Source organism: Gopherus evgoodei, chromosome 3, assembly GCF_007399415.2.
Source record: "Gopherus evgoodei ecotype Sinaloan lineage chromosome 3, rGopEvg1_v1.p, whole genome shotgun sequence".
Lineage (NCBI taxonomy): Eukaryota > Metazoa > Chordata > Testudines > Testudinidae > Gopherus > Gopherus evgoodei.
In genome coordinates, this window is record NC_044324.1 from 99,937,377 (window position 1) to 99,965,292 (window position 27,916).

Consider the following 27,916-nt stretch of genomic DNA (forward strand, 5'->3'; position numbering starts at 1 on the left):
GCAGTTTACCGCATTATCTGGGTTAAGCACTGGTTTGTTATATTTTACACAATTTTCATTGCAGGAGGAAAGGGCTAAAAATCAGTTCCCTGCCCTGTTAGCTTGGGCTAGAACCTGACTGGGAGGTGTCTTTCCTCCTCCCGGCCTGCCTCCTCCTCCTCTCTGGAGCCGCAGGGAGTGCATTCCCGCTCCCCCCCACACACACACACACACACATACAAATAACACCCCCTCGCCCACGCTCAGCACCCTGCCTTAAAGCTCCTCAGCGCTGCAGCTCACTTCGCTCCCCGGGGCTGCGGGACTCCAGCTGCACCGCGTTCAGACTTTCTTCCAACTCCCCACTGGCTCCGAAAGCCTGAGCCCCGCCTCGCTTTGACGCTTTATTTCCTCCCCGGCTCCGCCACTCTGCAGTGTCAGCAGCGCCCAGAGCGGGACCTGCCCCCCAGGCCCGGGGCGGATCCCTGCTGCAGGGGTCGCTCCCGCCACCCCAGCCCCGTGGGAGAAGGGGCTGCCTGCGAAGAGCTGGGCTGGGGGAGCCGCAGGCCCAGGCTGAGCCCCCCTGCCTGCGATCGTGCTGGGGTGCTGCCCTCCTAGCTACTCCAATGCCAGCTGTCCCTGGGCTGCCCCCTATTCCTCGGGCGGCTGGGAGCTGAGGGGCAGAGCTGCCCCTGTAAAGCCCAGCATCAGGCTGCGGAGAGCCCGGGGCAGCCCAGCAGCGAGCGAGGACCAGAGGGAGACCGAGAGGACCAGCCAGAGTCCCGCAGTCACCATGCGGGAGCTCGGCCTCCCATTGGTCCCTGGCTCCCCTCCCCTCGCCTGACGCGGGGCGTGGGGTTTAAATGCCTCCTGGCTGGAGCCCGCGGAGCCTCTTTGCCCAGAGCTCATTTGCTGGAGTTTTATTGCTGGAAAAGAGCGACAGCTCTGGGAGGGGAAGGGGGGTCACCTCATCCTCTCACTCGCCCCGCCAATGACCAGTGACTCTAACCCCCAGGAGCCACCCATGAAGCATCACTTCACTTTGCAGAACAACAGTTGACGATCCAAAAAAATCAGTTCGCAGCTGCCTTTAGCCATGAGCTGTTTGGATGTTATGTACCAAGTTTACGGTCCTCCCCAGCCTTACTTTGCAGCAGCCTATAGTCCTTATCACCAGGTATGTGCGGGGCACCTCGGCGGAGAAAGCCAGAGAGGGAGGGTGTCCTCTGGGAGATGCCAAAAGGACTAGCTTCCTAGGAGCTTAATGGTTCTGACTCAGAGCAGCATCCCACGCCGTGTAGCTGTCTGCTTGTCTCTACGCCGTTTGTAGTCCGTGCCGTGTTTTAGATTCATGGGCCAAGGTCGCAGGATGAGAGTAAACGTAACTCACCAAACTTCGAGTAAAGAATGAATCGGCGTCCCTTCTTATTCGTTGTCTTTACATCGTTAGTTGTGTTGATGCGGCTGTGTGGAAATGTAAATGCTCATTGGAAGTTGCAGGGGAGTAACTGTAAACATTCCGGCTCGGCGTAGTCACTGCAATCTAAGCAACTGTCATTAGAAAAAGACATTGCCACATGTCACTTTCGACAGCTATATTATCATCCTATCGTACAGGTTTTGCTTCTAATGGGGCGGGTGTGGTTTTGTATGGTTGGCGTGAGTGTTCTGCACACTGAAACTTGGAGGAAGGGGCTGTATTGATTATTAAACTGTCAGATTCCTACAGCTGGTTCTGGAGGAAGCTGGGAACACATGGAGTGGGGAAAGTTTTCGTTTAGTTTGTTGGAGGCAAACGGCGTTAGGTCGTAGGTGATGCTAAACGATTTCACGTCGGGTTATATATTCTATGTCTTTGCTCCTGTTTCAACTAAATCAAAAAAAGTGTGTCGGGGGAAGGCAAGCCATTTTCGTTTCCACACCAACCGGCCACAGCTTTTAGCGCAACATTAAATCAGTCCCATCCAAACTGTAAACTGCGGGGTTAGTTTCTTTAAAAAACAAACGTGGGCGTTGCAGTGCTTGTGAATAAAGTGTTGCTGGCTAGTTCTGCACGGGCCAGATTATCATTCGTGTCAAGTAATCCCAGTATTTCAGTACAGTGACACAGCCAAACACTGAGAGATTTGGTTCCAAACTAAGTCCGTCTTGTAAAGAGAACTTTTCACCCTGAGCCATAGACTATTTCATTGTGTCGGACAGGATCCGAGATTCCGAGCTCACTTTACAAGGGGACTGCACCTGTTCAACAACCATCTTTCTTTTTCTTTCTTTCTTTCTTTCTTTCTTTCTTTCTTTTTCTTTCTTTCTTTCTTTCTTTCTTTCTTTCTTTTCTCCCTCTCTCTCCCTCCCTCTCTCCTTTCCTCCCTCAAAAAATGGAGAGTGGGAAATCCCCACTAACTAAAAAGTGGCCAAAAAAACACCACGGCTCCTTTCTGCCCTCATGGACAGACACCATGGAGTCCTCGGATGCTGAGCGTACACTCCTGAGGACAGAATCGGGCCCCTCGTTCAGGCGATGCATTCAATGTGCCTTGCTTGCACATGGCTAGGTTTAGTTGACCCGTCTTTGTTCAGGCAGAACATTACGCACGTCTTCCTGATTTACCTGCAGCTTATTGCAAGAGATCTAGAATACCAGATAGAAATAACAGCTGATGTTTCCCTCTTCTCTTTCTTAGCATTAACATTAGGGGAACTCATTAGATTCAATGGCTGCGTTGGAAGCAAGTTGAAAGGTGGAGTCCATGAAGATGTGACATGCTGAAATGTGTCGCGTGTCTTGGCCAGGGACGCTGAAACAGGCCCCTGTCCTGCCCGGAGTAGGTGGCCCGAAGCGAGAAGGAGCCTCCCTTGGCCTCCCTTCATTTCTCCCCGCAACCTTGTCTTCCAAGAGTTCTCCATGGTACCCGAGTTCCAGCTGAAAGCCCCTCTGTCTGCAATATCCGAATCCAATCATTCATGTCTAAAGAAACTGCCTTTAGCAGCTGCAGACACGCTAGAAAAAAAGGAAAACGTTTAGCACACTTTCGAGTGAGTTCCAGTTTTTAAAAGAACCCAGTGAAAACAATCCAGTCTTATAGGAAATACCGTGGGTTTCTTTCTGCTCCTGCTTGCCAAATACGTGGTTTCCCCCTGAACTGTATTTGAAGCTGCCAATCTTTTTCTCCAGTTATAATTTATAAGACCCTCTTTGGGAACATTTTTGTCATCAGTTACACTCCTGCGAGCCCATTGACTTCAGCGGGGATCTGACTGAAGGCAGGGCCGGCTCTTTTATTTCGAATGTTTCCTGTCTAGATATAATAGATAAGAAACGATTTTCTATGGGTAACTGGGCGGGCTTGGGTTGGCACAATTACATTTATTGAAACGATGCTCGTTCCCACCTCGCTTCCCACCATTCTTCTGCCTTCCAACGCAAGACCCACAAAAGTCTCCAACTTTCATTTGCCCGCGGTTCGTGTGGTGCTTTGTTTTAAGGTTCTTCGCACTGGTCTTCGGGTGAGATACACTCTTGGATTCTTTGCATTTGTTAATTTCTCCTGGCAGTTTCTGTCTGTATTGCAAAGGAGGCTTCATTCCCTCATCGCCTGTCACTCCCCCTCCATAGGTCTCCATACATGACATGCATTTCGGTGCTAGGGATATACGCCTCGCGTATCAGCTACTTCTCCAGACATTTCTCTAGCGCTAGGATTGGGAACAAGGGGGCTAAATGCAGGGACAGGGGATAACCAGCGGACTTCAGGCATCCTTCCTCTTGCCTATTGCTGTTGGAAGCTCCTGGGGCGAAAGGGGGATTTGTTCTGAATTCATGGGGAACGTATGTCGTGGCTGGCGGGGGTAATACCCTGTATCCATAAAGCATGGCCCCCGGCGGGCACGGATTTAGCGGCCAGCGACTGACCCATATTCGTCGCCAGCTGGATCTCAGGACACTGCACCGCGTTGCACCGCTTTGCGTGACTGGGTTTATTTTCTTCCCCCCTTCCTGACAGAAACTAGCCTTTTACTCGAAAATGCAGGAAGCCCCCGAAAGCGCCAGCAGTGCCAGCACTAGCAGCGGCAGCAGCTCCTTCTCCAGTCATGCCCCTGCCAGCATCAAGGAGGAAGACTGCAGCCCCGAGAAGGAGCGCCCCCACGAGGCCGAGTATATCAACTCCCGGTGCGTCTTGTTTACCTACTTCCAAGGGGACATCAGCTCCGTGGTAGACGAGCACTTCAGCCGGGCCCTGAGCCAGCCTAGCAGCTACTCGCCCAGTACTGCCAGCGCCAAGACGTCACGGAGCACCAGCTCTTGGAGGGGTGAGCACTCGGGGCTCTTTCTATTGGGGTTCCCATTATGCCTTGCTAAAAAGGGTCGTGAACAAAACCACCACCAACAAAACCGAGATGATTTTCCAAAAAGGCTCAGGGCTTCCTGCAGCATTTGGGTCTCCCTAAAGGAGCCCTCCACCTGCCGGATTCCAGAGAACGCCCCCCCAGTACTTTCCTAACGCAAAAATGATGCTGTAAAAAAGCCAAAAGAAAACTACCCTCCAAGGGCTCATTAGAGCCGATCTCCTCCAACGACCAGCCAGCGCTAGTCCACCTATGGGAAGTTTTCTGCTCTTGCAGTAGAAACCCTGTCCCAGGCAGAGGGGGAGCGGGGCGCAAGGGAGGCTGGTAAAATTCAATAAAGTTGCCAAGAAAAATTCCCTTAACAGTTGGGAATAAAACTGAAATAAATGGCGTTAGACATGCTGTTCCCTTACAGAAAAATACCCAAATTACCTGTATTAAATGGAACGGGATCGGGCTTCATGGTTTTGTTTTGCATACTATTTTTAATGTAAACTATACAACGAATATTCCCTGCTTTGGGAATTGAAATTGGTTAATTTTAGGCTTAGTAGGAGTAATTTTTTTTATAGGACAGAGCCCATAAAGTCTACTGAACTCCATCAGAATTGTAGGTGCTCATAAATATCTCTCTCTGAGAAATGACCGTTCAGTTAAAATCATGTTGATGTGCTCTTATACGTGGGAGTGTATGTGTGCTCTTATACGTGGGAGTTGTAAAAATTCTGTCGCGAAATTTTCTCCACTGGTTAGCAATTCCAGCTCTTAAATGCATTATGTTAGCTTCTCGGAAAAAACTTAAGTCTAGTTACAATTATAGCGATGTCTTTTCTTGTTTTACTAAGAAACAGCTTCTTGTATGTTGCCCCTCGAGACTTCCCCCCTCCCACCCTCCGCCCCGCCATGACACTGAAATGCAACTGACTATAAAATGTTGCTGAAATTGGTGTAGGGAATTTAAACAATGGCCCCGAAATTACGATGTGATTCAACCTATAGGAACTGGAAAAACACAGAGGTTCCCCATATGGAACTGTATCTGATTTTTACCATGCGTTCTTATTTTATTTTTTACCATGTCTTTAAGCATTGCGCGTCAGAACTAGTAGAGTACCATTTGGCCCTTGGTTTCTAGTTTAGTACATTGATTGGGAGGGTTTTTTTTAATGTAGAAACATTTTCACTGCTCCCGTCCCAGCGCCCCAGAAGGATTATATATGATCTATAGATCTAGCTCAAGGTATATAATAGATTGTCATATCTTTTAGGGCTGGGGGGAAATAAATAAAAACAATACCTTATTTAAATCCGGGATAGCAAGACTTCAAAATATTCGTTCAACCTTTCCAGTTTGTGACTCTATTCCCTGTCCGTCCTATGTGGGGAAGAGGGAAACCTGCAGTGCAGCTTATGAAAAAGTTAACTAAAATGAGCTTGTTTATAAGAAAACAAAAACTATAGACATGCAGAGAGGGTATTCATGAGAAATCACGTTATGAAGGATACTGTTTTCTACAGCATACTCAGCAACATGTGGGAGAGAAGGGGATCATGACTAAGCCAATATCTAACTTTAAAGTTAAGGCTTTAGCGACCACTTACTTCCCCCCGAAGAATAAAGCCTGTAGCATTTCCCAGGAATGCATTCCATCCCAGACCCCCTGAATGTTTTCTTGCATAACAATATATTTTACTGCAGAGCAGGTATTCTGTAATTTAGCGTCCAAAAAGATAAATTGGACCCAGTTGGGCTTATAACAAGGTTGAAACTCTGATGATAATTACAAATTCTTAGACACCCAGGCCCGTAGCGTATACTGGTAAAATTGCCAGTGAACTGTTCACTTCAGTGGGAGATTGGCCGGGGGGGAAGGACTTGAGTCCTCTGTATTATAAATCTAGCCAAGATTCTGCTTCAAAGTTTCCCAATCTCGACGCGTATTTCTGTCAGTGGTTTATAAAAATGAAATACTAGTTGAAATTTGGCAGGGGTGAAAGATATTCCGTGCTGGAGGTGCCTGTGGTGTGCTACATCCCACTCTCTGAATACAGCTGAAGGATCCTTGCCAGGGATTCAGAGATAACTTATCTCTGGCTCACACTTCTTTAATACACATTTTATTCCCTTTAGGAATGCACAACATACCATATTAATAATACTTAACATTGCTATCTTCACTATTGGTAAATATTATTTCATCCCGCATATTGCTTGATTGGCAAATAAAATACAGAGTCCCTGCCGGGAAGATCTTACAGTCCTAAGCGACCTGCAAAACGCATTACAAATGTTAGCCGCGTACCTGTGAGGCAGGCAAGCATTATTAGCCCAACTTTACAGGTGGGGGAATTGCCCACGGTCATTCAGAGAACAAGTGACCTGACTCCTAATGCCTCCTCATTCTAGACCTGGCTGCCTCTCAAGAGCATGGGGAGGAGAGATGTCTTTATGTGCTAAGTAAATACTAAGTAAAAATATATACATGTTGCTAAAAATCTATACGGTCTTTGTTTTCCTCCCCTGGAAATTACTCTGTGAAGAAGAGGAGCAACTTATTTCATCTACCAGGGGGAAAGAAACCCCAGAGATCTAGGGCTTTTTCCAAGAACCACAAAAAAACTTGGACGCCACAATTGTTTTAATTCACAAGGAACCAAAGGTCTGGCTCTGTCGGAGGCAGGGATCTGACAGGCGTACTACTATAGATGATTAGCCGGAGAAGGATCTGTTTGAGGATCTACCGGGAGATCTCTGATTTATTGTGTGTGAGAGCTGTCTGGGGATCTATTGGATGGTTAGCTGGAGGGGATCTGCTTGGGAATCTACAGGAATGGTTGGCTGGAGGGGTCTGTTTCGGGATTTATTGGATGGTTAGCTGGAGAGGGTCTATTTGGGGATCTGCTCTGATTTATTGGGTGTGTGAGATGCAGGGATCTGTTGGATGGATAGCTGGGGGGGGATCTATGGGAGTTAAGCTTTGGCGATGTATTGGGTATGTGAGCTGTTGGGGTCTATTGGACAGTTGTGAGGATGTCGGGGGGTGCCCAGTTTCAGATCTATTGGGGCGCCAGGGGGCACAGAGAAGGGGAGGTTTCTCTGGCTCACGCTGCTCCTCTCTCCCTTCCCTTCTCTCCCCAGACGGCTCCTTCCCGATGAGCCAGCGCAGCTTCCCCGCTTCCTTCTGGAACAGCGCTTACCAGCCCTCCTCGGTCCCGGCCTCCCTGAGCAGCAGCCTGGGCAGCCCCTTGGCCGCCGCCGCCCACAGCGAGCTGCCCTTCGCCGCGGCCGACCCCTACTCGCCGGCCGCGCTGCACGGCCACCTGCACCAGGGCGGGCCGGAGCCCTGGCACCACCCGCACCCGCACCCGCACCCGCACCCCTACCTGGGCGCGCAGGGCTCCGCCTACCCCCGCGCCGCCGCCATGCACGAGGTCTACGGCGCCCACTTCGACCCCCGCTACAGCTCGCTGCTGGTGCCCGCCGCCTCGGTCCGCCCGCACCGCCCGCCGCCTGCCGCCGCGCCCGGCAGCCCCCAGTGCGAGCTGGGCAAGAGCGAGCCCGCCAGCGCGGCCTGGGCGGCGCCGGGCCCTTTCCCCAGCCCGGCGGGGGACATGGCCCAGGGCTTGGGCCTCAATGTGGACGCAGGTAAGGGGCCCGGTCCTCCCCCTCCCGACGTGCGCTGCTGCCGGGCCTGCTCCCGCGCTCCCCGATTCGCCTTTCCTGGGCCCCCATGGGGGCAACGGAGCCGGCGCCTGAGGAGGTGCTGGGCCCCAGAGCCAGGGGCTGACATGCTCTGCCCAGCCCAGTGCAAGGGCACTATTTACAAACCCGCAATAGCCAGCCGCACAATGGTCCGTCCTGCCCCACTGGAACACCCCTCCCATTCCCTATGGCCAGCGCCCCCCCAACCCTGCCACAAATGCCCAGCACCCTGCACAAAACCATCCCTGCCTAGTGCCCCAGCATGCAGAGTCCCCCCCAGACCCCAAGAGACCCGCTCCCCCACACCCTGCCTCCGGCCCCACTCGCAGGTGAATCACTCTGGCCCCTCGGGAGTGGCGAGATCAGCCAAGCCAGGGCCTGCTCCAACCAGGCTCCCTCCCTTAGGTGGAGAGGCCCAGCCAAGCCCCCTCCTGCTGTTCCTCCCCAGCTGGCTGAGACAGGCCAGGCTTCTGCACCAGTGGCAGGCAGCTCAGCTCTGGGGAGACAGGCGGGACCCTACCAGTGGTGGGACGCAGAGGCTGCCGGAGCTGGAGGTGTACTGGGGTCTGGCCGAGGGTGGAGAGGAGCCCTTGGCTGGCCGGCGAGTAGGCCAAGAGGAGCCAATGGGCTGGCGGGTCTCAGGGCACAGTGCAAGCAGAGCAGGCTAGGGCCCCTTCTGAGCATGAGTCTGGCTCTATGGCACCACTGGTACCATTGTAAACCCGGCACTGCCCCAGGGCTGAGGAGAGGTTTGAGTTGGGAGCAGGCTCCAGACTGCCCTGCCTGGGCATAACGGGAAGGCTGCTGCCTAAGGTCCTCCCTTGCCCCAGGACAAGCTGCACTCTTGCTAAGGCTGCCTGCAGGCCCCAGTGAGGTGTTTCCAGATTTCACCTTCCCCGCCATCGGCTATCCTCCACTGGGGGTGGGGAAGCACATTTACTTTTCCCAGGGAAAAGTGCAACTGTTTCCCCTCCCCCAAGAAAGCTGATATGTTGATCTTTTATGTGTGATCAGGTGCACAGGGGAAGCTTTTTGCAGCTATGTTTTCACTGGAAAGGTGAGACAGATATAGCCCTGGTTTCTAGCAGGGTGAGCACACAGAAATAGGGAACGCTCTCTGGGAAGCATTTCTCAGTACTGGGCACATGGTTATTCTGACCACAGTGAATGATCCCTCTAAGCTTTAGATAAAACAGGAATCCACACTTTTCCCTGGCCTAGTTTGGTTTTTTTTCCTTTGCTTCACCACTGCCTTTCATTCTGGGGAGCCTCACTTTAGATCCCTTCTCCGCTCTCACAAGGAAATAGTGGTGTTTGGCTTTCTCTGTCCTTAAACATCTTGTACCTGTTTTTCTTCTTTCCCCCTTTTTTCCCCTTCTCTCCATTCTCAGGTTTGCAGCCTCAGGATAAGAGCAAGGATCTGTACTGGTTTTAGACCTGTCCTTCACCTCTTCTTCCCCTGGGCTCTCCCCCAGTAGATCTCTGCCTAGTAGAATTGGTGACATTCAGAGCTGAAATCAAGTGGGTTTGTAACAGCTTCTGATCTTGGTTTTCAGCTCGCCGTTATTCCTTCTGTGGTGGATCTCTCCTGAGCTGATCTGCTGACTCAGAGACCCCCCGAGTCCCCTTCCTCTCTTCCTTCAGACAAGCCCACCACAGCTCAGCATCTATGCCAGGCATTTCAAGGACAAGCACACAGGGAAGGCAATGGGACTTCATACGACTTGGCATTTCAAATACAATACTTAAGACTTATTGTGGAGGATAAAATTCCTTCAGCTGAAAGAGGAGAGCCAAAGACACTTTTATTTAAACTAACTCCACGCCTAGAACTGTGGTCAGACTGCTTAAAAAAAGTTAAATTATGTGGACAGTGATGTGAAGTCACTGGCCTTAAGGAAGGGGGAGGGAAAGTTGTTGGGTTTTTTTGGTGGTGTTGTGAATATTTTTTATGCCAATGAGAATTATTTCTTGAAAGCAGGTTGGGGAGATACTCAGTGATTTTGAACTGGATTTGTACTTTACATTATAGAAAACTGAAAGGAAAGGAAATTTTAACTCATGAACACTTTTGGACTGTTAACAAAATTGGACAGATCTTTCAGCCTGGGGTTATGAGTGGCAAATGGCTAGCTTGGGCCACCTGCCCTAGGCTTACAGAAATGCAGCTGTTCCAGGGACAACTGTTCAAACTCCAGAAACTTGACAACCAAGGTGGCACTTCTCAGAGTTTGGCTCAACAATTGCATTGGAGATATATATATATATATATATAATTTTTTTTTACAAGGAATGTTTTATGATGAAAGAAGAAACCCTTAAAAAAATAAAATCTGACAGCCTTCATGGGGAACAACTGGAGTACGCCAGAAGGAAAGGCACATTGTGGACAATTGATATCCACTGCCTCTAATATTTCTCTTTGTCTGTGTGTTGCTGTCATTTTGTCACTTTAACAGTAATTTTTTGAGGGTGGGAATAAGGGATGTTTTTAAATGTAGAAAAGCTATATTAAAGATGTCTCCTTTCACCCAGCATGTGTGTTTGTGAAGGATTAAAGCTAAACAAATAGGGTGATATCACAAACTGGAAACTTTAGGGTGAAATGGGGAAAAAACACCTGTAACGTGGACAAAGAGACCCATGTTAGTTGCTTTGTATTAAAGCTAAACAGATATCTTGATGGTGCAAAATATCTTCTTACATGAGTTTTAAAAGGAAGTGTGACAAATAGAGAAGATAAGGGGATACAATAGTGCTTAGCCACTGTATGTTGTAGGTTGCAGTCTCCTTGTATGATGAACTAATAAAAAATAAGCAAAGTGTCATTCTGCAACAAAAAGCTCAGAAAAGAGGGGATTGTAAAACCAAGCAGTTCCTATTAGTTTTGTAATTCAAAACGCTTATACAGTCACATCAGTGTCATCTAAATCTTCCTCATGCTGAATCAGGGACACTGAGAATTGGATCATGCTTCTTCTGGATTTCCCTTCAACACTGGCTATAAGGTAGCTGGATTGATGGAGGAGTATGGAAATCTTAGTAATGAGAATTAAGGAAAGAACTGTATATAACCACTGGTTGAAAATTGATTTGAGAAACACTTTATTTAAGGACCATCTTCACTTAGTGCTTTGCAGAAGATGGTGCACTGTGACTATTTTAACCCAGGGCACCCACAAGAATTTTCCTCTTAGTCTACAGTAAACCAGGACCCAGACTGGCTGCAGAAAGGCAGACTGTGGAATATATTTATTGAACCAAAATATTCGCAGGATCCTACATAGGAAAGAGGCAGCAGCTCTTGGAAAAAACACATATTAAGAAGAGTTAGTCAAAAAGTGATAGTTTAGGAGGTACAGGGGGTAGGATTTTGTCAAAAAATGCTGCTTTTTTGAAACTTTGAAAATTCAAAAAATTTCAACCAGCTCTAGTATGAAGTGCACTTCATTGGGAATGTTTATTCTCTCCCCCATCCCCCTCCCCCCCCCACACACACACACATCCCGTGAGGCTCATAGTGAACAGGGCTGGGTGAATTCAGCCAAAATGTATTTGTGAATATGCTTGCAAGTAAAACCCAGCCATTCACTTCAGTGGCATTCACAACAGTGATCTGTGAACTTTAATTCAGGGGACCGAAAGTTTATTTGCAATAAGGTTTGCACAAATACAGAATCTGTAAGTACTGATATGAGTATTTGTACTGAAAATGCTCCTGTTCTTATTTATTGTTGGTACAGTGGTGGCACCCATGGGCCCCACATCAGAATGGGGGCCACTTTGTGCTAGGTACTATGCAAACATAAAGTTTAAAAAAAAACCACCACAACTACTTCCCCAAAGAGATTACAGCCTAAATTGATATAAACCCTGATCCTGCAAAATAGACATGCTTAACTTTTTACACAGTGTGGTGTTCATTGACCTCAAGGGGACTACTTGCAGTGCATAAACTTAAACACATGCAGGACTGGGGCCTTAGACTGTAAGATCTGAGAAGAAACTGTCTTTTTATGATGTGTTTATACAGTGCCTAGCACAGTGGGTCCCTCGGTGCTACAGAAATAATTTCTCTCATGGCCATTTTTAAGCTGTTTTACTACTGTTTGCACACCAAATTCATTGAACAAGTATGAACGTTTGCAGGTAATTTGTAAATATGGTCACCATCACTTCCTGCGTAGGTCACCCAATAAGTGAACAGACCCACAAGCGTCCAGTGCAGTGGCATGAAGAGAATAATCACAGCGATCATTTTGTGAATGAGGGTGTTTGCAGTGTCTGGTGGCAGAACAACTGAGCATAACCAAGAAACTAATTAAAACCACAACCTGTTCACAGAGATTTCCAGAAAGGAAATACAAGTTAAATTCACTTAAACTGTTTCCTGCAAATAGTTTATACTGGGTATAATGTGAGAAAAAACAGGATTCAATGTATGTAATTTTTAAGGGTTTGAGGTTAATACGCTGAGTATCTTCAATAAGGACTTTTCCTTTTCTTTTTTCTTTATGAAAATTGTGGACATTTGACACAACCTGGTTCATGCCAAAGGCAAAAAAAAATTGCTCTTCAGGAATATTTTTACGAGCTCCAGCCTTAACACTATTCCCTGGCAGGGATACTTGAGCAGAATCTGGAGGGGGGAGAACTGCATTTAAGACTGGAAAATTGCACCAATCTCTGCTTTGGTTTTAGTGGTGGAATTTTAAAAGGGGCTCCTGGGAGCTGTCTCCAACAGTGGTGGGTCTGAAAACAAAGCAGACAACTATGTTCACACACAGCTACCCTTGCATTTGGATTTATCCTAACATTGGGTGTGTATTAGCATAAAGACCCTTGTTTCCTAGTGGTTTATTCATATAAGCCCTGGCGGTGGGGAGGCAAGCGAAGTAGATTCTGAATAATCCCTCTGCCCCTCACGTGAAGTCTATGTGGCTTGTCTCTGGGGAATCTTATCTGCCCCATCCCCACCTTAGGTTGGGAGGAGCTGCTCTCCCCTCTCACTTTCACTTTAAAGTTCTATTTAGAATCCATGACGAGTTCTAACATGGGTTTAGATTGGTCCTTGTCTGGAAGGAACTGAAATGCAGTGGGTGTTTTTGGACACACCAGGGACCCTTTACTTGCTTCTCTCATGCATCTTTCTGGCAAGTCTCTAATTAACATGTCCTTTTGCACTGCAAGGAAGCAAACCAGCTCCTCTGGAGGGCTGTGGTGTCCTGGCCAGTGGCTGTGGCCTGTCACCCAGAGGAGCAGTTGCTGCTAGAGAGGGAGAGGAACTGGCCGTTTGTGGGTGTAGTTGGTTGGCTGGAGAAGCAGTCTCTTAGATAGTTTATTGTTTTTCAGGGCAAGATGAAGGGGCAGAAGAGGGGGCAGAAATGTATGTCCTAGCAATGGCCATGAATCCAATGCGATGAGTATCAGGATCCAAGTTGTATCCTTGGTTCTAGCACAATAATAGGCTTTACTTAAACCTCCTAGGCCAGAACACATCCAAAATTGGGAGGATTTAACTGCTTGCACCCATCTCTAATATTATATTTGGAGTTAATTCAGATATCTGGAAAAGTAGCCATCTCTTGCTCTCAGTGCGACCCACAGCCTATCTGTGAATAACACACATAAAGCATACAGCTCCTGAGTTATAACTCTAGCAGGTACAGGGCAAATCCATAAAGGCCTAGCATGCCACTGGGAGTGCCCTCGCCTACTCTGACGGCAGCATGCTGCATATCTCATATCCACACCAGGACCCTACAGGAGAAAGTGAAGGGGATATTGGTGTATCCACCACAAACATGCATGTGGCCCAATAGAGTCTGAGCATAGTATTGATCAAAATGGCCTAAATCCTGTGTTGTCTAGTCCTCTACTGCCATACCCGGCAGTCGCTGGCTCAGTGGGAACCGTTGCTCTCTCTCATTGATGTCTGTGCCTTCCTTTGCTTTAGTGCATTTGTGGCCTCAACATGCTTAACAACTGAGAACCTGGGTGTTTCTTTTAGAATTTGTCAGTTGCTCATATCCTGTAGTGAGAAGCACAGGATAAATACCCAGATAGCTAGATGCCCTTCTGTGGGTCTTTGTACCACGTCCCCTGATGGGGTTGTTTTCTGAATCATTTACCTGTTTCCTTTGTGGTATTTTTCACGTTTGCCATGCAGTTCAGCAATTAGGGCAAAGGAATGAAAGTAGTGGGGACATTATCATTTTCATAGTTGCTGTTTGCATGTTACGGAAACACTGGAGAGGTAGAAAAACACAAACCTTCTTCAAAAGAGCCAACAGGTTGAATTCCACCCCTGCAGCCTCCCCGCCACAACATGAGCTGACTCCTAATCCAGTGGAACATCTCTCTTTTTCCACCAGTGAAGCCCTAAAGAGCTGTGCCCATCCCAGTCAGACACAAATGATTATTCTTGCTTGACAGACCAGCACAGCTCTCTCCCTGTATTTAACTGCAGTCCCAGTGAGCTGGATCAGGCAAGAGACACTCGATAGCTGCTGTTTCCGTGGTTGAAATATTTGTGAAGTTAACGCATAATCTGAAAGCAGAAGCTAATAAATTATAGGGTGCTAATTGGGGCCGGAGTGGAGCCGTCAATCATATTATCCTAAACACACAGAGACCCTCATAACCTAAAAAGGCAAGAGAGACGCCAAGAACAGCTTCCAGTTGTCACTGGCCATGACCTCCATTTCAGTGAGAGCATAGAGAGTCAAGACAGAGGGTGTCTGAAAACTAATTCTGATAAGAAAATGCTAACTGTACTGGGAGCATGCGTGTCTGTCTTCCTTCAGGATTTATTACCTAGGCCGTTTAATTATTTTTGCTTTGAAGTTGATGTTTCCAGACAGTCAGTTTTAAAGTTTTTAAAACATACGCAAGTACTCATAACTCACATTTCCATAGCCCTCAGTGTGTTGCTCACCAATTTCTGACTTCAGTCAGAGCCTGATGAAATAAAATCCAGTTTTAGCAAAGCCATTTTATCTATTGCAGTTTTTTTTTGTTTCTTGTGCCTCAAAAACACAACAGCATACACACTTCCTTCTTCAACGTCACCAGAAGTATGCACTCTGTCCCAGTGCTGCTACTTTTTTTTTTTTATAATTTATTTGTATTCCTGTGTCACCGATGACAGTGATGCTCAGACTGCCGCTCGCAAGCTGCAAGTGGCTCTTTAATGTATCTCCTGTGGCTCTTTGCAACACATGATAGTAAAACAATGTGTGATTTGATAATTACCCAATCAAAGTCATTAACCAATCAGGATGCTTTTACTATGTTATTAACCAATTAAGTTATCAACTTGCACTAAGTTATTAACTTATTTGGTGTGAGAATTATATATACACCTCTACCTCGATATAATGCTGTCCTCAGGAGCCAAAAAATCTTACTGCATATAGGTGAAACCGCGTTATATCAAACTTGCTTTGATCCACTGCAGTGAGCAGCCCCATCCCCCTGGAGTGCTGCTTTACCACGTTATATCTGAATTCGTGTTATATTGGATCACGTTATATCAGAGTAGAGGTGTATATATATAACTAAATATTTCCCCATCATACCTTTTAACTATGAATAGCTCTATAGTAAAGGAAACAATGAAGTCACACTACTGTGGCTCTTTTGGATAAGGTTTATCACTAATTTGGCTCCTGAACCACTGAGATCTGATTGTCACTGGCCTAGGAGACGTAGTCATAGACTATGGCTCCTCTGTGCTAGGCACAGTACAAACAGAGAACAAAACCACCAGCCCTGTCCCGATCACTTTGTTGTTGCCCTCTCAAGTTGTGTCCATATAGTTCCTCAAACGATGTGTTTTAATTGGTGCAAGCATGAGAAATTTCAGCCCAAAGGCTGAAAAACTTGAAAAAATAAGGAGCAACCCAAAAAGGGAAATGGAAAGCTTTTCTTTGAACCATAGGATGGCTAGTAATACACAGACATTGAATCGTTTAAATATTTTAGGGCCAAATTCTGCTATCATTGACTCCAGCATAAATCTGAAATAATTGGACATCCATGAAGTAATTTCAAATTCATAGCAGTGTCACTGAGAGCAGGCTTTAGCTGATGATAACCTGAAAAAATGATGTATGTTTATTTTGAAATGTACCTTTTCCTCTCCATCTTTGATACTGGTACTAATCTTCATAGTTATAGGCCAAATTCTGCACTGGCCAAGAGTGGAGGCAGCAGCTCCACTAAGAAAGACAAGCGTCTCTTGCTGAGCAGGTGGTAGCTTTACTCTTTTCTTTGTCTATTACCAGCTGCTGCCTCCAGGTGTGCATAGACAAGAGGAATTGTTTGCACACCTACTGGCCATCAAGTCACAGTTCTGCACAGGCCAATGCAGGATCATCACCTATAGATCTGTTCAGCATTATATTTTATTAAACTAACACCCTTTGAACATGGCGGCATGAACAAGCTAGAACACAATCTTATCTCACCTTTCTGTTAGCATTAAACCTGATGGAATACAAACAGCGCCCCAGGATCTAAAGATAGGTGCCCAGGAGTTAGATGCCTAAAAACTCTTGAGGGTCTGGGTCAAAAATTCCTTGGACATTTTTAGGCTCCAACAGCTTGTAAAAGTGGAGGGTCAGACTATCAGAATTAGGTCTATGCCATTCTGCACATGTGATTGTTGGCTCCTAACCTAGGCATGAAAATAGCCAATGAGCACATGCACAAATCAGGTATTTTGCTGAGGCTTGTGGCCAATTAAGCATTGTGGGCTTGACCGTCTTTCCATTCAGCCAATGGCAAAACGTCCATTGACTTAAATGGGTACCTGCTCAAACTCAGTGTACACACACATTGAATATCTGTATATGAGTGAAGTATGCATGTGCACAATATGTACCACCTTGTTTTGAAAATTTGGCCCAAACCAATTGTTGATAAGAAGGGTAAGAGAACAAGTGTGTCAACAATCTGCTTTCCTTTCCCCCCCCACACGTCCCCCACTTACCCCCTGCTTAATAGAAAACCATAGTTAACGCATTGTAAAATGCCTTATTTTTCATTGTAAAATCAGTCATGTCACTGGGAATAATGACACTATTGTGGCATCATCACTTGGCTTTGAAGCTAAGGGTTCTGGTTATTTATTAGCGTTAAAATACAATGTCAGGTAGTCATGACAGCTGTCATTGTAAATAGAACTGTAATAGTTTGAAAAATCCGCCCAGCACACACCTCCAAAGTGATATACAGCAGCTAACGGGTTCCGTTATAAACACATCCACATGTTATCTTATATAACTACTGTCTTTTATAGTGTGATAGAACTGAGATGAGAGCAGTTTTGTGTAGAATGGAGGGAAGTTTGCCTGTTCTGCAACTAAACTACTTGTGTAGTTTAAAATGGGCTAGTTTTCAGTTAGTGGAACTTGGCATTCCTCCACTGACTTCAGCAGAGCTATGCTGCCTGGGGATATGTGGCAATATAAGAGAGGAATCAGTATGGCAAATGGTTGAAGCAGGGGAATGAGAGAGAAAGAGTGGAATCCTGTCCCCACTGAAGTCAATGGCAAAAGTCCTATTGAGTACAGTGGGTTTAGAATTTCACCTGAGGGACCAAGGGGGCTTTGCCTGTGACCTTTAGTTAGTCTCTTAACCTTTGTGCCTCATTTTCCCAATCAGGAGAAATGGTGCTAATACCCATGTTTTGAAGCATCTTGTGATCCTCATAAGCAAATATTTTATTTGTTAAGAGACCATGGGGCTGAGAGGATTCACCAAGGAGCATCAACTCCCCAATCTCTCACGCTGGTGCCTGGCAAGATGGTCAGGATATGTGAGGCAGGAGGAAGTACAACTGCTGCATCCTTTATCTGTAATGCTCACTAGTCACTGGAGTTAAATAACTTCTAACACCGCCAAAGAGTTTTAACCAGTCCAGCTAAAAACCCTCTGCCCCTTTCAATTGCTCACTTTGTTTCTTGTCTTTTCTGATGTCATAATTTTACCAGTCATCATAGTGTTTTCCTGAGTACACAAGATGTAAATTTCTAATGTAAAAAATAAACCAAAATAAACACCAAAACTCTTTTATGTAAAGTTCTTCTTTATACATTGTAAAGAAGCAATAAAAGGCAAACACCTATATTTTCCACTTGCAGATCAGCTTTAAAAGTCCTTTTCTCTGTCTGTTCAAGTCCACTCTTCAGAGTTTGTGATAACTAGTTTGCCTTAGCTCTAATTTTAAATCACTGAGGACCCAACCCTGCAATCCTTACTCACACAGATAAACCTTAATCATACGAGTGAGCCTATTGAGATCCAGGGGATTACTGATATAAGGATTACTCACAGCATTATGAGCTGCAGAATAGCGTCTTACCTCTTTGTCACCCAATCAGATCCTTGTATTTCTGGTCATTTAAAGCATTTATTTCATGTTCTATAGAATCTTGAGAGTGGTTATAGATGGAAAGACCCAGAGAATCACTGTTCCTGAACTGGTCTTTCGGCCTGTGGCAGTCCACAGAGCATTTGCTGGTGGTCTGCTGAGAGCTGGCTGGTTATGTGGGGCTGTCCCAGAACACACCCACACCTGCCCCCTAAATAGCCACAGGAAATAGAGGAAAACATAGATCTATGTTGTCAGCAGAATAATCCATTATCTTGGACTAATTCAAATTAGTGTATCCTTCTTTAGGAGTTAGGAATTATGTCATTTAAATTTTATTGTTTAATACTTTCATAACAATATCTACAGATACTATTGCATTTTATGCCAACCACACTGGAGTGTCTTAACCAGAGGAGGACAAGATAAACAGTGATTTGTGCTTGGAGACTGAACCTCTTGTACCACTACAGCATATACATAATGGCTATTCAAGTTCCTCTCGAATTTAGATAACAAGCTTCTCATATGCGCCATGAAGGATTTTTTCCTCCTTCAAAAATATCATCATTTGCTTAAAAGCTCATTAACACACTTAAACTTACTTTGAAGTTTTGACTTTTAGCCTCAAAACCCAATAAATTTAGGGTCAAGGTTTCTACTCCATTTTTATCTTACTCTCTCACAGCTGGAGGTGGTACAGTTCAGAGACAAGTACAGCACAGGCAGTGGCAGTTTCCTCCGCATCCAGATAACAAGCCAGGCGTGTGGCTCTAAAGCTAAGAAAATAAATTATTCTCTTTGCCCCTTTGATTATTGTCACTAAAGCGGTCTATAGTGTCTTTGTAATGTGATAACTATGCTGTACGAACGGGATTGAACCACCAATTTAATTTGCGTAGGCCACTAATCAGTCATCCAGCAGTAGTGATTTTCAGTCCTGACAGACATTAGCTAGATTTGAAGCAGCACGCTATACGGTTGGGGGAAACAGCACTGAGAAGACATTTTCATCTGCTAGGACACACAGAACCATGGATTATTGATTATAGATCTTTCTTTCCAGCTTCAGTCAAAGAAAATCCATTCTTCTGCACCTCTTCTCAGAATTTTTGCTTTACTCTACTGAAAATGTGCACTATACAAACTCCCTATGCCTCCTATTGATTTGCGTTTCTGTAACACTTCACGTGTTCAAAGCCCTGTATAAATATCAAGGAATAAAACCTCATAACATCACTGTGAAATAGTTCAGTTTTATTATTCACATTTTACAGATGGGGGAAGTGAGGGAAAGAGAAATGAAGTGACTTGCTCAAGGCCATGCAGCATAACTTCTTGTCACTTCTTGTTAGGGGATTAATCCTGCTGCTGCATAGGTCCTAGGGTATCACCAAGCAAGTGGACCCCCGTGGGAGTGGTATGAGCAGCCAGCAGAGCAGCATGCAATTCAACAACAGCCCGCACACAAGGATCTGCCCATACAGCAGCAGACAGGTCCCCATTGTGCACTGATGCCCATGCCACAGAGGCACATGGCTTCAAAACAGTGCAGCAAGGGGGATTGTGTCTGGGGTCACCTCTCCATCTCTGAGATAGACACACCATGGGTTGGCCAACCTTCAGACACACTTCTCCAGCAGAGCTGCCTGGGCTTGGGGCCGCGGTGCTCGTGGTGCAACTGCTGGGTTCCTGCAGTTCCCTGTCGGCATGGTTGACCTACACTTGCAGCCAGTAAGCACAGGGGAGCTTGATTTTGGATGGTGGGTGGGCAGTAGCTATTGCCTCCTGGCTCACAGTGCCTGCAGGGGCTGTGGTTCCATGTCTTGATTCTACCGCTTGCCACACCCCATCTGTCCTCTGAGCACTCCTGCAGAGCAGGTTGTGGGATGGTCAAGTGAGCATAGCTCTCCACATCAGGGGCAACTAGGGATCCTCAGTAATAGGGCCACCACACCATGCTGCATGCTCCTGAGGATCCCATCTGTGCAGTGGTACCACTGTCAGGGTCCTGCACCACTGGCAGGACCAAGCCCTGCTCCTCCAAACCAAGCCCCCAAATCCTATGAAAGCCATATTTCTGAATAACTTTGGGTCTGAAGTAAAACCCACTGAAGTCAATGGGAGATCTTTTCCATCGATTTCAATGCGCTTTGGCTCAGGCAGGCCCTTGCTGCATTTGAGTAATGCTATTGAATGAAAGAGGGTTATTCCTGGGTGTTAAGTTACCCATATGTGTTGGCAGGACTCGGGGCGGGGGACTCGCTGTCTTCACTTTAGAATCATAATGTAAAGATTCTATTACCTATTATTTCAAGGTTATCCAAATGGGAGCAACGTATATAAAATGCTCATCAGCCAACATATTAAGAGGATGCAAACATATACACTTTTCTTATCCAGTGAACGTAATCTGGAAAAAAAAGCTAGAAGCTTTAGTTTTTTGTCAGTATCACCAGGTCAGACTTTCAAGTTCAGTTGTAATCATCTACTCTTAACAATCATTTATAGGGGCTTTGACAAGTACTTTAAAAATAGATTTTCTGTATTTATTTTGTAATAATCTCTTAGAAGCCCAGAATTTTAACACCTCGTTCGACTCATTTAACAAATATTTTGGGCCAGACTTCAATGGAGTTACACACTAGCTAAGGATTTGGCTCTTTGTTTCAAAATAACTCTGCCCATATACCATGTTTTCTTTATTTCTCTCCTGTGTCCTTTATAACTAAACATATTTGCATGAAAACAGGATATTGTAACACCTAATTGATAAATAATGCAAGATATGCCACTTAAAAACTCTGTCTAACTCATTCAATTATAATTATGGTCCCAATTGACTATCCATGCTTTTTAGACAGTATATTCCATTTGGAAAACTTGTCAAACAGTTTGGTTTGATTTCCAAATACAGAAAAGGATATTGACATCTTCTAATCTAAGGTCTTGCATCAGGGTCTGTTAACCTGATCTGTTGTACCCCTGCATTGTCCCATTCCCTGCATAGCCCCACTGGTCCTATTGATAGTACAAATACATTATAAGAAACAGCCTCTGCCCTGCAGAGCTTACAACCGGACATGAAATGAAACACACTAATTGTGACAAACAAAGGAGGATGGAGGACAAAGGTAACAAAAATAGGACTAGATAGATGCACAGAAAAGCTATTGCACAACTTAATGGTTCCAAAGTCTTTTCTTTTAAATTAAGAAATAAAATAAGCTATACTCAATGATGTGCAGCCTGTGGGCTGATCGCTGATTGCAGCTGTTTCAACTGGGGAATTTAAAAAAAATGAAGTCATAAAAACAATGAAATTTTTCTTATATTTTGCAAAAGCTTCTTTTTACACAAATCTAAATGTGGGCCAAATTTCAGGCAACATTGTTGCCATAAGCCAGTGAGAACCAGCTTTATAATATATCAGGGTGGCCAAACTTATGGACTCTCTGAGCCGCATGCAATAAACTTCAGACATTCAAGAGCCGGGTGCACCTTCCATGGCTCGGGGCTTCTGCCCTGCGGCAGAGTGGTGGAGCTATGGGCTTCTACCCCACTCTTGCTGGAGCCCTGGAAGGCCCCTGCCACAGTGCTGAAGCCCTTAGGACCCCCTCTCCGCTGGGCAGAAGACCCTAGTCCCACCACCCCGCTGCAGGGGAGAAGCCTCAAGCTCCCTTTCCCCAGTCTGGTAGGCAGAGAATGGGGGCTATGGGGGGTCCACAAGTCACACTTTAACTGTAAAAGAGCCACATGTGGCTGCTCATAAGCTGCAGATGGCCACTCATGTAATATATGAAATAGCACATCATTGCTCTCTTTCGAGCATGATTGCATGTGTGCCAAAATTTCATTTTAAAATAACTTCTCATCTGATTACATGTCCAATTAACCTAGTTCATATGAAATACTCAAGGGGCCTTACAATTCAGTAATTCTTGATCAAAGAACTCCCATGTCGCTGGGTTACTATTCTGTTATATATAATTAATTCCTTTGCAATGTTTTCCAGTATTTTTAGTCTTTACAGTTTTTAAAATAAAACCTCAGATGACATCTCTAATTTTGACAAGAGACACATGCTTGCTTGGTACTTAACCTGAAAATAAACCTATCAGATCACTCATCATTATCAGAGGCATAGTTCACACCTTCAGAACTGCTGAAAGTATGGCAGAGTACAGGGTATTTTCCTTTGCTTATTTCTTCATTTGCACATGGTGTCTTCTCTTCTTTCCTCTGACTGAAGGAATCAGATTTCACCCAGCTCATTTGAATCTCTGCTGTCTTGATCTTGGTTGCTTTCTGTGACTAGTACCAAATAGTTTAAGCCTTCGATGTTCCTGGTTTCCATTAAAGCAGCTGAAAGAGTACTTTCTGAATCTGTACATGGAGCATCACCATCTGTATCTGAAAGAAAGGCTGCTGTTTTACTACCAATTCAAATGCAATATTAGAAGGCAAAGAGAGTCAAGCAGCAGGTCAAGAAAGTGAATCTAGCGACTAGAGAAGGAATGACAGCTTGCATTTATTCTCTGCTGCAGCATGCCTGGATTATATCCTGAACCAAAAAAATTCATCAGCACTCATGCTGAAAAGGACAGTAATACAGTTATAAATAAATGATTTGCCTGTCCTGGTAGGAAAGACTGTGTGCATATGGCAAGAATGTTTGTAACCTCTTGGACCCAACTTCTAACCAAAACTGCTCCACCATCTAGACAAGTTCGTGCCTACTGGCTAAAGGTCAAGTAAAGTATAGATTGATACATTCTCTACCGTGCTTCTAGGGGCAGAGACATATAACCTAATAGGTTTTGTCCATCTCTGACTTTAATTTACAGTTTTTATTCTAACTTTGTATTGCTTACATTTGCACATGTGCCCAGATCAGTGATGGGCATATCTTTTAAAACCTGAAAAATAACTGAATAACTAAAAGGCTCGAGTTATCATTGCTGTTATTCTATGTATTTATTCTTAGTAACGCATACCTTTTTTTATTAGATACCTACTTACTTTATTTCATTACTGTAAAATGAAGCATATGACACCCAGGTTCATCTATATGAAAATGAAGCACGCAACATCCAGGTTTATCTACACTTTGGAACCACAAGCATTGCGCTGTTCTACCCATAGGACATTTAATTATTTATGTTGATTCACCAGCTTTTTTTTTTTATCCTTCTCTGTACTATGAAGAACTCGGAAGTGAGTCAGGTCCACATGATACAGTCAATTCAGAAAGATTATCAGAAAAAAAGTTTAATTTAAGAACCCTATTGAGAGGAGGGAAGTTTGGAGACAGATCAAACTATGCTGATGTACTGTGATGACTGACAGCTAAGAACAATCATTTGATACACTCTTTGTCAGTTCAGGGTCATTAAGGCAATATTTAGTAAGCCAATTCTCATTGAGATTTCACCTGCCAGCGTAGCTCTTCTTTGTATTTGTTTTTTTGCTTAATAGAGCACCTAATGGAAACCCTCAGGGGCAAGCTGCCCTGGAATAGGCATGTTGGCAACACGCTGAGGGCATATTCTCAACAAACTCTTAAGAGGGAAACTTTAAAATAAGGACTTCCAAGTAAAACCAGGTATTTACAGACCAGACATATGCCGGGTGACCAGCCTAAGTATAGAACACTAGAGGAGCATTCGGATTTGTTTCCTGTATAAGTATCTGGAGCTGATGAGGTGATGGTTACAGAAATGTGAGCATGAAGTCACTGTGATATTTTTACCAGATATATAGATACATTACTAATTCTTTCCCCATCAGTCCTGAAGGATCACAGAGTATACAAAATATTATTTTCTCCTTAGCTGACAAGCCACTGTGACTCCCATTAAAGGAAAAAAAAAGACATCCTGCAACTAACTTCTTGCCTTTATTTTTAATCTTTGAGCTTCGGAGACAAAATAAGAAGCAACACTATTTTGCAGAAGCATTCAATATAATGTACAAAGCAAGGGAAACAATACAACTCTGTTAAATATACCTTACCTTTATGACATGACAGCAACTAGTTACAAAATCAATTCAGAACTGATGCTTTGCACTGTTTACACGTTGAAGTTTTACACATGGGTAAATGTGTATGCTCTTTCCATTTGCTTCTATTTATTCTTCTGTTGGCATAACATTCCAAATGAAGACATCAATGAAAACTTTGCACCTTATACACTAGTGTACAAGCTGAGAAATAGATGCTAAGATGTCAAGTTTTTGAGTACAGCGGTCACCTTTTGCATAGGTCAGCTTAGCAAGGCCAGAAAAGCTAACCTGGATCATTACAGGAGGCCAGCAGAGGATACACAGATGAACAATTACAGAAAAGTCATGGCTGGTTACGAAAGCCTCAGATAATTAGAGAAAAGGTTGTGAGCACCCAAAGCAGCACAAAGGGCCAGAAGAGCCATAGACCAGCATCTGAGCTGAGTTTGGATAAGCCTTGGGAGGCAACAGAAAACTGCTAGGTTCTCAAGGGAACAAAGAGGAAGGGACATTTTGGTGGGGGGCTGATTTATACCTGGGCCTTGTCAGATTTTTTTGTTAGTTTCAACATTGCTAACCTTAGATGTTTGACTTATATCCAGGCTAGGTCATATGTGAGTATATGCAGCCATTAAATCTTGTTTTGTGATCCCTTCAGATTTCACATGCAAAGACTGGTTGAGCCAGTCAAACGCTCAAATGGGAGTCCCCCAAGCAACATCTGAATGCTATATGCAATGGTGTGGGTGATTCACCAGGGGATGCTTACTCCCTTAGCACTTTTCCCAAGAAAAGTGTGGTTAAATGCAATGCCCCGGCCAAACTGCAGTTGAATTAATTTCACTGGGCCTCTCCTAATTCACCCTGCACTTTTCACTGCCAAATTTATGCAGTATTCTTCAGTTACCTCCTGTTCTAAATTGATATGCAGTGTTGTTCAGTGCTGCTAAATAGCTACTGCATTTCACCCCATTGGTGAGAGAAGCAATCGCTAGGCATATTCCCTAACTACCTTGTTGGGTATTGTGCAATTAGTTCATATTAATAAATGTTCTGAGATCTGGTGTGGAAAGGTGCAAATTGTTATAATGCTTATAACTAAATATCTTCAGTGTACTTTCAGTATAGTTTTATTTAAAGAAACATTTGATATCCTTTATTTTCAGAGATGGCAAATTATAAGAGGAAATCAATCAGCGGAAAGGGTGATTGGTGACAGTGGAGCAAACAGAACATTTTTAAAGCTGGTCTAGAAATGTTACTTTTTTCATTAAAAATATTTTAGGGGCCAGATCCTGAGCTGCTGCAAATCAGTGCAACTCCAGCAAAGTCAGTGGAGCTATATCAATTTACACCAGCTAAGTATCTAGCCCTAGATGTTAATGATTTTGTAATAAAGACGCAACACAAACCTGTCGGATATCGTACAGTTTTTATATGGCAAATAGCACTGTTTCCCCAATTGAAAGTTACTTTCCTGTTTTCTTTTTAATAATTATTTAAGCTAACATCTCTTGCCCATCACCTCTATGCACACCAAACTATTCATATATTGGGGAGCAAGAGATGCTTCGGGGGATAGCATAAAGTTGAGTATATTCCAGACAAGTATTCAGTTACATATCTTTATTCAAGAAATATTAAGGGTAAGAATTTGGTTACTGGACCCTGGATTTCTCGGTCTCAGACATGTAGGATAGTATGAGGGAGTATTTCCTACAGATAAAGTATTATGCTGATACCTATTGATTGCCCGGAGGTGCAGGTACTGTATTTCAGTAACAAGTATTAACAGAACAAAAATATATCTGTTATAATACTTCACATCGTATTATATATCAGTGGAGATGCATCTGTGTCTCTGTCTAATCAAGCATATCATCTCACATGTTTTTAGGATGACTCACTAAGCTTTGCTATTCTGTCATCCTAAGGATGCTAAAAGTGAGAATTTTGCTTAGCCTCAAGGTCCAACTGTGCCATGCACACATTTACATAGTGTTTAAAAAATAAAAGCAACACTTAAAAAGTTAAAGTCCATTTTTCAAAGTGATGTTTATTAAGAGAAATCTCTGTATGCAAGAAACACTCTTGGCAAATGCAGTGTGGGCCATATTCAAAGCAGGGATCAATGCAGACTGGCTTGTTAGACTAAAACGTATTATCATCTAACAACTCCTAGCAAGGATCAGGGCCCCATTGTGCTAGACACTGTATATACATGTAATGTAGAAGACAATTTCTTCTCCTGCTTTATAATGACTTATTATAATTTTTACTTTTTGTATTTTTTCAAAATCTAAAGGAAGGTGTGACTATTTCCCTAACCCATTATTTGCTCTCTCTGAAATGAACTAGTAATTGGCAAGAAAACAGAGATGAAATGACCATACTGTGCTGTACTGTTTTTGCATGCAGCGTTGTAGCCACCCATCTCTACAGCAAAAGGGCTCAAAATAAAAGCCTGCTGAAATCAGTGGGAGTCCTTCCATTGACTTCAGGTCAGACACTAACTGAACTAACTGCAACAGAGGATAATGGAATTTCAGAAGCCTGCACTGAAGGCCAGATACAAGGTTTAGGTGATGTAGTTTATTAGCACACTTGTTTTAGAGAAACTTCTGCTTCTCCAAGTGATTTACCTAAACACAGGCAAGTGTGCAGAATAGCAGGTAAGAGTGATTAGTTTTAACAAGATACATGAGTTGAAAACCATTACTAGTCATCTAGCAGATGTTATGCTCTCTAATCCCAGATTTCAACACTGAAGAGAAGTTTAAATAGATCTGATTATTCCTCTGACCAACAGAGAATTCAGGGGGAAAAAGACTCATGACATACACCCTGCAGGTTAGTTTATTACACTTTTATTTTTATTTTTATTTTCAAAATATTAATTCAGCATTTAAGAATGGTAGTGGCTTGCCAGCTCTAAAGAGAGAAAATAATATAGCCCAAGATAATATACCATGGACAGTGGCACTGCCACCTTCTTCAAACTTTCCCACCCTTGTGCTTTATGTCTGATCTATCTGGAGGGACCATTTCTATAAGTGATAGAGTAGCAGAGGCTCAGACTGGGGCTTTGAGCAACTAGAGATTTGCCTGATACATCCAGCTGGAGCAAGAAGTGGGCACTGAGTAGAGCACTGATCAAAACTAGTGCTGCCCAGAGGACAGATAGATGCTTAGATCTTTGATTACCTTCTATTCCAGGGGTCGGCAACCTTTCAGAAGTGCTGTGCCGAGTCTTCATTTATTCACTCTGATCTAAGGTTTTGCGTGTCAGTAATAATTTTAATGTTTTTAGAAGGTCTCTTTCTCTAAGTCTATAATATATAACTAAACTATTGTTGTATGTAAAGTAAATAAGGTTTTTAAAATGTTTAAGAAGCTTCATTTAAAATTAAATTAAAATGCAGAGCCCCCAGACGGGTGGCCAGGATCCGGGCAGCGTGAGTGCCACTGAAAATCAGCTCGTGTACTGCCTTCAGCACCCATGCCAT

General features: G+C 44.3%; 2 protein-coding genes across 3 annotated transcripts in view; one reads left to right on the forward strand and one right to left on the reverse strand.

Moving 5' to 3' along the window:
* Positions 1 to 305: 305 nt before the first annotated feature.
* On the forward strand, positions 306 to 10,561 carry VGLL2 (vestigial like family member 2). Of its 2 annotated transcripts, none has more exons than XM_030556177.1 (4): positions 306 to 1,156; positions 3,981 to 4,287; positions 7,463 to 7,969; positions 9,583 to 10,561. In XM_030556177.1, the coding sequence occupies exons 1-4, from the start codon at positions 1,076 to 1,078 to the stop codon at positions 9,621 to 9,623; spliced, it is 936 nt and encodes a 311-aa protein (XP_030412037.1). In that variant the 5' UTR covers positions 306 to 1,075; the 3' UTR covers positions 9,624 to 10,561. The 2 variants fall into 2 exon arrangements, with proteins under 2 accessions (XP_030412037.1, XP_030412038.1); XM_030556178.1 differs by having other exon boundaries at positions 1,052 to 1,156; positions 9,418 to 10,561.
* Positions 10,562 to 19,665: 9,104 nt separating this feature from the next.
* Positions 19,666 to 27,916, reverse strand: part of ROS1 (ROS proto-oncogene 1, receptor tyrosine kinase) — a 95,157-nt gene continuing 86,906 nt past the window's right edge. The window contains 2 exon segments of the mRNA XM_030558333.1: positions 19,666 to 22,668; positions 22,670 to 22,817. Of these exon segments, the coding sequence (XP_030414193.1) occupies positions 22,527 to 22,668; positions 22,670 to 22,817 (290 nt within the window). The 3' untranslated portion in view covers positions 19,666 to 22,526.

Excerpts from the sequence above, each read along its gene's own strand:
- VGLL2 (XM_030556178.1), top strand. The coding sequence starts at position 1,076 with ATGAGCTGTTTGGATGTTATGTACCAAGTTTACGGTCCTCCCCAGCCT. Across the intron at positions 1,157-3,980 it reads CCTATAGTCCTTATCACCAG|AAACTAGCCTTTTACTCGAA; the intron begins GTATGTGCGGGG and ends CCTTCCTGACAG. Across the intron at positions 7,970-9,417 it reads GGGCCTCAATGTGGACGCAG|GTTTGCAGCCTCAGGATAAG; the intron begins GTAAGGGGCCCG and ends CTCCATTCTCAG.